Source organism: Montipora foliosa, chromosome 6 (genome assembly GCF_036669935.1).
Source record: "Montipora foliosa isolate CH-2021 chromosome 6, ASM3666993v2, whole genome shotgun sequence".
Taxonomy (NCBI): Eukaryota; Metazoa; Cnidaria; class Anthozoa; order Scleractinia; family Acroporidae; genus Montipora; species Montipora foliosa.
The window spans coordinates 28500233-28512732 of NC_090874.1; the positions used below are offsets into that span (position 1 = coordinate 28500233).

The 12500-nt window shown below is 40.4% G+C and overlaps 2 protein-coding genes across 10 annotated transcripts in view; one reads left to right on the top strand and one right to left on the bottom strand.

Annotated features, from left to right (window-relative positions):
- Window positions 1-12500, top strand: part of LOC138007093 (centrosomal protein of 83 kDa-like) — a 622454-nt gene that overhangs the window by 283310 nt on the left and 326644 nt on the right. The gene's annotated exons all lie outside the window — the stretch shown is intronic.
- LOC138007087 (maternal embryonic leucine zipper kinase-like) overlaps window positions 1-12500 on the bottom strand; it is a 39667-nt gene that overhangs the window by 6864 nt on the left and 20303 nt on the right. For all 3 annotated transcript variants that reach the window (XM_068853804.1, XM_068853805.1, XM_068853807.1), the window contains 9 exons: window positions 11661-11697; window positions 11028-11059; window positions 10833-10931; window positions 10327-10413; window positions 7514-7605; window positions 7169-7208; window positions 5469-5730; window positions 3899-3980; window positions 2304-2439 (listed from right to left, as the gene is read on the bottom strand). In XM_068853804.1, the coding sequence (XP_068709905.1) occupies window positions 2304-2439; window positions 3899-3980; window positions 5469-5730; window positions 7169-7208; window positions 7514-7605; window positions 10327-10413; window positions 10833-10931; window positions 11028-11059; window positions 11661-11697 (867 nt within the window). The remainder of the gene's footprint in view (window positions 1-2303; window positions 2440-3898; window positions 3981-5468; window positions 5731-7168; window positions 7209-7513; window positions 7606-10326; window positions 10414-10832; window positions 10932-11027; window positions 11060-11660; window positions 11698-12500) is intronic.

The following is a 12500-nucleotide window of genomic DNA, read 5'->3' on the forward strand; positions in this document are numbered from 1 at the left end:
GAGTTGCTGTTGCGTGTTGATTCGATACACAGCTTTTGTAAGACAACATGTTGCAAAAGAGAATCAATTGCTTCCAGAAAAGACCAAATTTCTTCCGACATCTTGTGTAACCCTGCAAGGAACTTCCGATTGATCGTCATTTCGCGCACAAATCTTTCTCGAGATTTGATTGGTTGCCAAAATTGCTAGTCGATAATTAATCGATATTAGCACTAGCGAAAGAAACGAAAAGTTAGCAGGAACGATTCGTGGCTTAACAGTTGCGATTGCAGTTGATCGTGACTCTTTGTACTTTAACGGTGACGATTTTTGCCTACCAGTTACGATTACAATTTACTTCAAAGATTTGTATTTTTGCAGTTACGATTACAGTTTAACACGAACGATTAGTAATTCTGCACTAACGATTGTGGTTTGACACGAACGATTAGTAATTCTGCACTAACGATTGTTGTTTGAAACGAACGATTAGTAATTCTGCACTAACGATTGTGGTTTGACACGAACGATTAGTAATCCTGTACTAACGATTGGTTGTTTAACACCAACGATTAGTAATCCTGCACTAACGATTGTAGATTTACACCAGCCATTTGTAATTTTGGCACAAATGGCTCTCCATAGGGAACACCACCACTCTAATTGCCACATTTCATAGGACTGACAGTAAGAACCAGTTTGTAGTAACCCACAGCTTTTTTAATTTTCCATAAAAAGGACCCTTTTGAATCGGGAGACTGCTTGGGTCGATATTCAAAATTTGCAAAACTTCATTGGATTAGTGGAGAAAAAAAAGAAAACAATGGACCCTGCCCTTAAAGGTTGAAGAAGATGCAGACCAACCGACCTTATAGCCTTCCTCTCTTCTGTAAGTAACCAGCCCTGAATTGGTGGCAAGTTATCATCTGCGAGAATCACAACTCAACCCCAAGCACACTGTTGCCGAAAGTCTTTTGCCCTTGTCTTCTGTACCTGACATTGATTTTGTCATGATTGTAACCGCGCGAAAATTGGGAGAGAGGCTCTCGCCCTACAATTTCAAGGGGCACCCACGATGCCGAGCTAATAGAGACGTTAAGAGAGCCCGGTTCCGGGTACGGGGACGAGTACCCGTACCCGTACTCGGTTACACGGAAAAACCAATTAAACTTAAGATACACCGGGTGACCAGGTACGATCTGGAGCAAGATGGCGGCTCAGAAGATAAGGTTGGCTATTACGATTACCGGTATGTTTTATATCGTGTTTCATATGCCAACTGAACATCGTCTGAAATAAGCCGAAAACATGTTTTATCAGATTTAATATACTTTTTTTGTCTTTTCTTATACTACAAATATACTACAAATATGCCTTAGCCTCAAAAATGGAAGAAGCCTCCTTTACTTCTATCAAAACGTTTTAATCAAGAATTATCCTTTCAAGTCAACATAAAGTATGTAATTTGAATTTAGGTTTTTTTCATCGTGGTTCATGACCTGTTGTATTTTAAGTCTATTTCAAATGTGTCTCAACTAAAATTTCGCGAAGAGACTACACCTCGGTCATCACATGTTTTGGTAAGCAGAACGACCTTTTGACAAGCAAAAATTTCTCCAGATTTGTGCCTCAACATAACTTTTTCGTAATCCCAAAACGCTTCAAATCAGAAAAACAATTGTTTATCCAAGAATCTGGATACTATTCTGGTCTAATAAGGAAAGTTAAAAACCATAAAAACTTACCCGTTTCTCCATTTTTACCGGGCTCGAACTCACGTGTAGACCACTGATTACCCCGAGAAAACGTGTAGCTTTTACGGGAAGGACGCGGTCACGTGATCATTTAATGAGTTCAAAATGGCGCTAGCCTTACCCGTGCGTGAAAATCGGGGTATCTTAAGGTGTCTAATCTTTCACAAGCGAAAGCTTGCTACAAAGGCAATTCCAGAGATAAGTCCGTAGCGCTCACTTCCTTAAAATAACACTATGCATCAAATTGTTTGGGAGGCGCGGTGGCCTCATGGTCAGTGTGCTGGACTCCGGATCGAGTGGTCCGGGTTCGGGTCTTGGCCGGGGACATTGTGTTGTGTTCTTGGGCAAGACACTTTACTCTCACGGTGCCTCTCTACACCCAGGTGTATAAATGGGTACCGGCGAATTTAATGCTGGGGGTAACCCTGCGACGGACTAGCATCCCATCCAGGGGGGAGTAGAAATACTTCTAGTCGCTTCATGCTACAGAAACCGGAGATAAGGGCCGGCCTGATGGGCCTTCTAGGCTCATAGCAGACTTTACCTTTTTTATCATATTGTTTCACTGACCTTTGAGCTCCACTTGCTTGTGCTGGAAGGGGTGTCCACAGAGCCGAATCTCTTTCTTCCAAGAGTGAATGGGGACCTGAATGGTGTCTTCCTACTTGTGGCTTTGTCGAGGTTGGTGTCTAGAGACTGGGACCAGCTGAAATGGCGGCAAAGGGTGAGCTCAGAGAGTCTCTACCTTATACTGATTCGACTTTCACATCACTGACGATAATGTCAACAACATTGATTCTCACCATTAAATGTGAATAGACCATTTTGCTTACTACCATTTTTCTGTTATCGTGCTGTATTCGTTTACACCATGTATCGTTTCGCACTATAACGAGACTTTCGATTCGGTGCAACTACCGAGATGAAGTCATAATGGCATGATACACGTACTTTTGCATGCAAAGTTATCATGTAGAGGAGTAAAAAGTTGTAATGGCAGATAGAAACAGGATGCACCCGTCGTAACGGAATACAAATCGTACCGGTTGATGTAACCATCCCCTATCGTCTTTTAACCGATATAAGATTTGACACTCGATACCCCATGGCCATTACACTCACATATACTCGCTACTGTCTGTAAGGGTGGTCTTATACGCACACAATTATTCGGTACTGTGTAAGTCTGGGTCAATAATCTGTCGTTCATTTTTCCTAAGCGATTTCTTACTCTACCCTTCCTCATAAAGCCAGAGGCAACACCGCAACCCAGATATTCTTTGCACGCTCATCCCCTTGCTGCGCACTACACGATTCAAATTCACAAGTCACAGATACATACATACATTACAAGTACATACTCCGGGAATCTGGACACGACATTGGACGTTTTTATACTAGAGACACATAATTCGTCTGGGACGAACTTGGGCAAACATTTTTTCTGCGTCTGTTAAATTCGTCTAGTATAAAGACGGCCAAAAGACGCATTATGCGTCTGGACGAAGAATCTACTTTAGTGCGTCCTCGAAGACGCTCTAAACTGGAAACTTCGTCCAGACGCATTATGCATCTAGTGCCCGTCTTTATACTAGATGAATTTAACAGACGCAGAAAAATTGTTTGCCCAAGTTCGTCCTAGACGAATTATGCGTCTCCAGTATAAAAACGGCCATTGACGACTTCATCCAGTGAGACACACAAGACCCGCATCACTAAAACCAATGAGGACCCTAAGATCATGACGACGAGGTCAACGAAAACGTTCGAATGTTCCAAATTTACGTTCAGTGATTAGACAAGGGATGGTTTGGAAAATTATAATTCAAAGACCCGACGTTTTGACACTCTTACGGCCTCGTGTCTAAATCAGGGGCACCCATCAGTATCACAAGACTCCTTTTACATGCTCACTAATTATGCCGAAAACAAAAAAAAGTGCGCTCGGTTGTAGTATTTCACGACCTTTTCCTCTAGGAGGAAAAATCTCAATTAAGCCATCGAGTGCTTTCGTTCTTAAGAACTAGAGATTCCCGAGAATAAAGAAAAGAAACGCCAACAAAGGTTCGAGTAATGCTGTTATCTGGTAGCCTTATAGCTGAAGTCTCATTCGTCGATCCTAAGGTCTCTCTATTAAATTGATATAAACCCTCACAAGAACTCACAGTTTAGCTTGAGACATCGGTGTAAGATCATTGGATCCAAAGTCATAATCAGAATGTGAGATGGGAATTTCGGCGGCAGCTCCTTTGATGAAAAGAAACAAAAAAAAAGTAGATGAAAAGTCCAGTTAAGGTAAATCTTACACCCCACTTTATTGGAGAAACGAGTGAGAAAACACTGCAAGTAAGCGACCCACTCTTTAATTTGTCCCTGGGTTTCCTCACAAGGTGGGTTACCCTTTACTAAGGTAGGCAGACCGGTAGGTAGATAATCTTTCAGTCTTCATCTACGGTCAACTATCGAGCTATTTAACTCAAACTAGTAAGTGTAACGTTCTCAGACTGAAAACGTTACACTTACTAGTTTGAGGACAGTCACATAATCTTAACAAATCAAGTATTATACGCTACAATTCTCAGTCAAGATGATTGCAAGCTCCTTTCCACGAATGCCATACCTTTAACTAATAACGCCATCGTCGGAAAGCGCTCCAAGCACTTTACTTCACATATCGTACCAACTCCTTTAACTAAAGCAGGTGTGTTGTGATTTTTATGGTATTATGAGCACTGAATTCAATTTGATCAATTATTTGACGAGTGCATCCTTTTCAATATCTGTATGAAAAGTTGTTTTGGCATGACACCTCCACTCCATAGCAATCCGCTCTCTTTGTAGGCTTTCTTTGAACTGTGTTCAGCTTTTTCGCATAATTATTTACGTGAACCGTTTTCTTTACTTCAACTTGTTTGCATTTTTTCTTTTCAATAAACTTCTTATGCTTGTTTAACCGCTAAATATCATAACAGTGCGACTGTGCCTCTGTCCCGTGCAAGCTTAGAAGCAGTTTTCTCAACTGAGTTGTTATCGTAAATTGACCACCGTAAAGAAATTTGAAAGCTCACGTTTCGAGCGCTAGCCCTTCGAGAGAGCTAAGGGCCTGGCCAAACGGAAAATGTTTGGCGTTTAAACAACATCAAACACTGTTTGGTGACCAACCATTTTACCGTTTGGCCACCTTGTTTGCGGGTGCTGTTTGATCGTGTTTGATAAAATTTGAAGGCCATCAAACATTCGATCAAACAACTTAAAACATTTATCTTGAATGTATCCACCTGTATTTTTACGTATTTGTGATCCATAGTTATTTGCTTGTGGAGTTTGATCTGAGTTAGCGGATCAAGCATATTTTAACCGTTTGGCCACTCACTTCAACATCAGCATGTTTGGTCACCAAACTATGTTTGATGTTGCTTGCACGTCAAACACTTCCCACCTAACACTTTAAACGCCAGCTTTCAAGTCAATAGGCCTTTTTCGATGCGTTAAAATTCAGCTTAAAGGAGAGGTTTAGAGGACAAAGACAAAGGAAAGTGGATGATATGTAAATATTTTTCAAATTCATTCCAACGTGTTTCTATTGTTCGTGTCCTCACAGCCTCACTATCAAGCTGAATATTAATATTTCGAAAATGGCCTATTTACCATTTCAACTCAGTTCATAAACTCAATTTTGTGTATCACCTCCTCATCAAAAACCATTTAAACGAAAATATTGAATGCTCACAGTACCTTTGGCCGCGGGTGTTTTTCTAACCCGTGGTGTAATGGGCGCTATTGGCGGGGGCATCTCGGTGGGTGCCCGTTTTCGACTTGGTGTTGTTGCGTCGCCTTCAGAAGGCAGTGTTCCAGCTCTAGGCCTCCTGATTGGAGGCTGCATGTTGTCCTCTTGATTGTTAACCATAGCTTTCCTGGCTTGATTCTCCGCGTAAGGAAAATGCTTTGGTGTTCGAAGAATGTACTCTGTGTTTTCTGAGTTGACAACATTAGGATGCTAGAAAAGAATACTTTTACGTCAATAAATCTTAACAGTACGAAATTGATGACTTGAAAAAAATCCGAGTGCTCCTTTGCAGGAGTCGAACTTACGACCTTCCGATAACTAGTTCGGACGCTTTATCACTGAGCTGTAGGAGACTCGTCAGTGGTGAGTCGGGGATACTCGGAAAAAATCCGAGTGTTCCTTTGCAGGAGTCGAAACTACGATCTCCGAATACTAGTTCGGATGCTGTAACACTGAGCTATAGGAGATTCGTCAGTGGTTACTCGGGGATACTCGGAAAAAATCCGAGTGTCCTTTGGAGGAGTCGACCTTCCAACCTTGCGATAACTAGTTCAGATGCTTTAAGGACGGTGCCTACTATTGTTATTGCGCATACGTTCTGCGCATCTCGAGATACTCGGATTTCCTATCGGCGGTGCTTATTAATACAGGGATATTCTTGCGCGGTTCAAAACTATGTGGAGAAAGCAGAACTTAGCAAGTGCTCTTGGTATCCAAAAAGAAAATTGGGGATAACCATGCAACTTTAGAGGATAATTAAGCTTCAATTTGGCAAAGAACGCCATACATTGCTTTGTATTTTAAAGCTTTTTACAAATATTGTTGATTAATTATCTTCGAAAAATGCGTGGTTACCCCCAATTTGCTTTTTTTTGGATTTCAATCGCACTTGTTGAGATCTGCTTTTCCCGCATATTCAGTAAACCGCGCAAAAATACCTTTGAATTAGTAGGCACCGTCCTTAACACTGAGCTATAGGAGACTCTTTTTTGAAACAAAACATCATACATCATGGAAGGTTCCTTTTAAAACTGTAAAACTGATTAAGAAAAGTCCGGTTTTCATTTGAAGAACAACGATAACAGTATGCCGTGTTTGCCTGCACAGAGAGTGCTTACGTAAAGAAATTCCCATTTAGCTACGTAATTCTTCAGTTCTAAAGCCCGCTAAGTAGGCAAAGTTATAAATGGAATGCTACCAAACTGTATAGACGCCGATAACTATGGCAAAATGTAAAATTGTTGGAAATCAATGAAAGATCTATTGTTTGCAGGGGAGCAGGGTGGCGCCTCCCACCAATGAGGCCCGGGTTATAATCCCCGAGTCGGCGCCATACGTGGATTGAGTTTGTTGTTCTCTTTTCTGCTCAGAGAGGTTTTTCTCCGGGTATTCCGGTTTTCCTCTCCACATGTATAAACCAATATTTCAATTGATTTGAATTAATTTCGTGAGTGTCCACAATTAATGCTCTTGCGCTAAATCCATTGACACTTAAATAAAGTTGTTGTTGTTGTTGCAAATGCGGCTATGGCTTAATTAACGTGCAAACCATCTGCTGTTAGCAGATCTTCAGATTTGGCACTATGATCTGAAACGTAGAGAACAACTTTAAACTACTCGAAATACAAATAGCTAAACATCCTTATACCTTGTTCTCTTTGCTGTGGACACTCTTGGTTGCGCGTGATCTGGAGAGAAGTTGCAACTTTGTAAGCGTATGAAGATAAGATTCAAAAGCACAGGAAGGGAGGGGAGGTGGTGGGGAATTTTGTATCTACACTCGGATCATCTTCAACCCACAATCCAATTCTGAGGACGTCCAGATACCATAGGGTAATGTCGCTTTCTTACTTAAGTCATCCACTAAGTGACATCTCTTACCTGAGGGTAACCGCTTCCAACCACAGAACAAAAAGTTGAGTAGATGCTACGAATTTGGCCTAAAACGTGCAAAGAGATAGAGAAAAGAGATAGAGGTTTTTGAAATCCTTACTTGGAAAATCTTGGCAGCAACTCTGGAAATTGGCCTTTGCCTTTTTTCTTGAAGAGAAGGAAATACATGGCAGTCACTTCATCATACTTCCACTGCAAGAAATCAAGAAATATAATAAAAACGTCATGTATCAAAACCAATATCGTACCTTATTATTGGAAATTAACGCGAATCGTTAAAATGCGCGTTATGTTGAGCGTTATTTTCAGCGATTTTAATGAAGTGCAGCGCTAATTTCCGCGCTCTTACTCTCCATTATTTTAACCTTAATTCTGAAACCCTCCCAGACATTCATGACAACTAAAAAACAATAAAATAAGGTACAAGCTTTCTTTCTTTCCGTCAACCCTACGTAAATTGGAATTTTGAGGACTGTTTTGTTGACCAGAGAGCTCAGTTTTGTTTAGTGACTTTTTTGCATCTAGCGTTGAACAAATTTGTTCCAGTGGTCACCACCAACTGTGTTTTAATCGCGTTAATTTCCTCCTTCCTTCTACTTCCTCCTTGATGTTAATTTTCCTTATTCGAAAGTCGTTTTACATTAAATTCACATTGATTTCAGTCGCGTTAATTTCCAATACCTTAATTTCATTAATTTCCTATAACAAGGTAGGACGCAAAAAACCACTAACCGAACATTATCAATTGCATGAAAGGTTGAGTAGATGCTGGGTAGAAGATTAACTGGCCATGGTAAGCAGGTGTGGTTCAAAGAATTTCCAATTATGTTGAAACTTTATTTCAATTTCAAGACATTAAGGCATTGTAAGAGAGAGCCATAAATTTGAAAAACAATACAGAATGTTTTTTTTTTTCTATTTTGATTGTAAAGTCAGAGACCAGTGTATGTTAATGTAGGTACGCATATGGAGAGGAAAAGAAAAATAGACAAGAAAATAGAACAACAACAGTCCGGTAGTCCCAGACCACTAAAAAAACCGCACGCACGAGTGGTAAGAACTCCAAAGGTCGTCCGTTGGACGAGTGCTGTTTTAATAAATGAATGCACCAAATGTTATAATATAGAATGTACTTTCGATGTGATCGCTTTTCATTCAATGGAAACTTCCAGAAAACAAGGAATAAACATGCAGCTTTCATCAGAAATGAAATCTCAAGTTTGGGCGCCATCTTTGACCGCACGGTATTTTCCATAAAACGATTGCAGGCTCAATTTTCATGTATCTAACCGCTGGTATGGTTGTTAGCAAGTCCTTTAGCAAAGAGCAAAGGGTGACTCGTGGTCTCAGCTGAGAATGTGGCGTTAGTTACAAGATATTTCCCCACCTCCGGCAAAAAGGAAAACAAGTGGAGTAGAACCTGCTGCTTACGAACAGGAAAAACACCAAATCTTGATAGCATATCAAAGGAAGTCACTAGACAGGAGGGTCGAAACTTTGGGTCTTTGAATAGTAACTTTGCAGGTTACATTCAAGTACATTTTGCAGTGGCAGATATGGACCACCGTAAATCGGGTTCCCACGGTGCAAATAACACATCACTCCAGAGTCAAAATTATTGGCGAGTGTGTAAAATGAAACACGAATGCTCATTACAAGTTACAAGTAATTTTATCGACTATTTTCTGTACTTCCGCATTTTGGACCGGGCGACCCAAATGTGTCCGGGCAAGTATATCAGAAGACGGACTTACCCGGCTGACGACTTTGATACAAAATGAATATTGATCCCTGATTGTCTCTTACAGACACCTAAAAAATTGGCTTCAACAGGATTCGAACCCATGACCTCTGTGATGCCGATGCAATGTTCTACCAACTGAGCTATGAAGCCACACAGTTGAGAGCTGGCGCCCGTTTCTCGAAAGTTCCGAACCTTTACGGGCCATTTTCGGGTGTCGCAATTCCCTTTGTTTCTCAAGAACGGAGAGCATTTAAGTCGTCACACTTCACAGTCATTTTTCTTTTTGTTACCTTAAAAACACGTTAAAAGATCGGCTTTCCAAAACAAGCGGTTGGCAGTTTCACAAATGTCTTTCCGGGACCGAAAAGTTTCGGGACTTTCGAGAAACGGGCCACAGGTCAATCTGTTGGATTCACGTGTTCCCGTGAAAGGACTCAATGAAAGAAACGTATATTTTTGAACTATGGGCTACAGAAGAAAGAGAGAAATGATCCCCGCACTTACCTAGATAATTTACGCAATTGTCAGTCATAGACACCTGAAAAAATCAGGTTTCTCAGTCTATAAATATGGGTTATTGACCAAGCGTGAGGTCAAGATGGCTGGATATTGGCCAAGTTCTGTTTTCTTAATGGACGTCGACTTCATCTCTTTTTTGGTGTTTATTGACTGAAACGATGTCGAGGTCCAGAATCACGCAAAAAAAAAAAAAAAAAGACGAGGCCAATATCCAGCCATCTTGACCGAAAGAGCTTGGTCAATAAAGGTTTTATTATTGGGTTAAAACACCCAAAATAAAAAAAAAGATCTTTGATCTTGCGGCACCAAGTGAGAAATCCCGAGCGGGCAGTTTGGCTCCATCTTGCCCGCTCGGGTAGTCAATCACAGAGCGGGATTTGCCTTATCTTGCCCGCTCACGGAGCAAGTCATATAATAAGAGACAATATTGCTTAAATTGTTCTGATAAGTGCGAGGCTATTTCTCGTTTTCATCTATAGCCCACACTTCAAATAACTTACATACGTTTCTGTAAACAGCACCAAACTTGATATTATAGCTGACGTAGTTCAAATTCCAACATTACAAACAAGTGGAAGTAATATGAACAATAGAAAATTTCAGTGACCTTCACTTAAAAAACCGAGGCTACACAAGATGTTAACACAAACCTCTAAAACTCTCTTTGCCATAGTATCAAGTGGAACATCATAATATGATGCCATCTCCAAAAGCACGTCAGGATCTGGCTTGTCCTTCTATAAACCAATAAATCAATAGTCTCGGTAAAGGAAAATTTAGGCGTCTTGCTCAATTTTTTTATTTTTGCAAATCGTGAATCGGTGGGCTTCGAAGTATACTTTCCCGAAAAAAATTCTGAAAAACTAATTTTATAACTGCTAAAATCGCTTTTCTTTGTTTCCCGCCATAATCTGCGTGCGAAAAATGATTGATGTATCATGTCAATCACACGTGAAAGGATTGGGTGTCAATTGTCAGGTTTATTCTAAGTGTTTTTTTTTACCGAATTACGCGAGAAGCGTTCGAAACTAGATCAACCGGGAAAATTGATGTCACGCTGACTCAGCATACAAAAATTGGTTTTATCAACGGAGTTGACAATGTAAATTGGCCACCGTCAGATGTCCAGGAATAAATCACATCTGTGTGTGCATACCTTTATACGACTAGACCATCTTACAGGAGCTGCATAGCCTTTCATCATCCAGTCATGGTTTAAGAGGCTTTTAATGGTGGCTCGCATCTTAGGATTTGTCTATGCAAAGAAAGACACCACCACAAATAATCAGTATATAAATAAAATAACTTGTATTTCAACGATTTGGTTATCAACAGCTGTCAAATCACATACCTGAAGCAACTGGCTTAAAAGTCTGGCACTACCTGTAAAACAGGATAGAATAAGCAACTCAGATCAGTAATGCCGAACAGCAGAGAATCTTGAACCTAATGTTAAACACGTTTAACCGGTATCATGATTTACCATAAGGCTAAATAACAGTGAGTAACAGTACATTTACATAAACCCCTTTGAACAGGCAGCTGGTATATCGGCTGATAATGTCTAAGGCTCAGAGATTACCAAGGAATTGAATATTTAGCAACATATTTTGTTGCCTTTTTGTTCTTTCCTGAACAGCATTTTCAACCAGATAATTATGTCATTGTCACTAGACCCCACAAAACGAGGTATCAAGCGATGAATATCTTCCCCTGTTCATCATCAACACTGTAAGAGATACATGTACAGTTGTAGGTTGACATAAACTTTCCAGCTCTATCTCCTGACTGAGAAAGAAAAAAAGTAAACACAGACCCCACCACCACAAATAAACAGGATGTGAATTACATTATCCCTACGTAGGTCAATAAAGCTTGCATGATCTCCATGTTCATCTCAAAGTTGAAGTCATTCAGTTCCATTTGAAATTTAAAGATGAACAGAGCTCAAGGAAATTAACAGAACAAACACACAAAAAATTACCTGGTGAAAGCCATTCTGGTACTTCATATTCTCCTTTCTGAAAAACAAAATTTAAGGTAATTCTGGACATTGAAAATGACGTACTAATCAGATTTTTTCAAACGTGGCACAATTGATATTCATACACAGGACATTTAAAAGTGCAATAAAAAGAAAGGGTCACCGTGCTTGTTTTTGCGCTGTATGTCCTTTATTCTAAGTGTTTTTTACCGAATTACGTGAGAATTTCTCCGTTCGAAGATCAACCGGGAAAATTGATGTCCTGTAGCAAAAGCTACTGAGTATTACTGAAAACTTGAACTTATTTGTTTGCTAGAATCTTTTAGTAAAGTGATATCAAATTGCTCAATCTTGCAAAGAAATGTAAGTAAATTGGACCGCTACAGTCATCACCTTGCACTCAGTGTCGGGCTCAAAATACACGTCATTTATATGTAAATACTACAACTTCTACTATCCAACTTTTTTTCTCCTTAAAATATGTTTTCCGCGAACCTATTACAAGTAAATAAGACCATTAAAAATGGGGGACCACCTTCTCGTTTCTTCGCAACATAAGGTTAAACGAAGTTTAACCAAGTAAACAACTAGGAGCGACTGCAGCCAATTGGTCAGTGGTTTTAGTACACTGGCGCATGCGTGGAATACCTCGTGCTTTGGGCTGTATCGCTTATTTATCAGTGTGGCGGGAAGTAGGAGCACTGTGTGTGGAGCGTTTAGCGGTTTTTGTTCCCTCCCTCCCCAACCTCTGCTTTCCACTGTGTATCAGTCTGACGGGTGCCCATTCTTCTCGGGGGCGTGGGGGCTCATGGCTGGGTTGTCAGGTTTTGCCAGCCATCG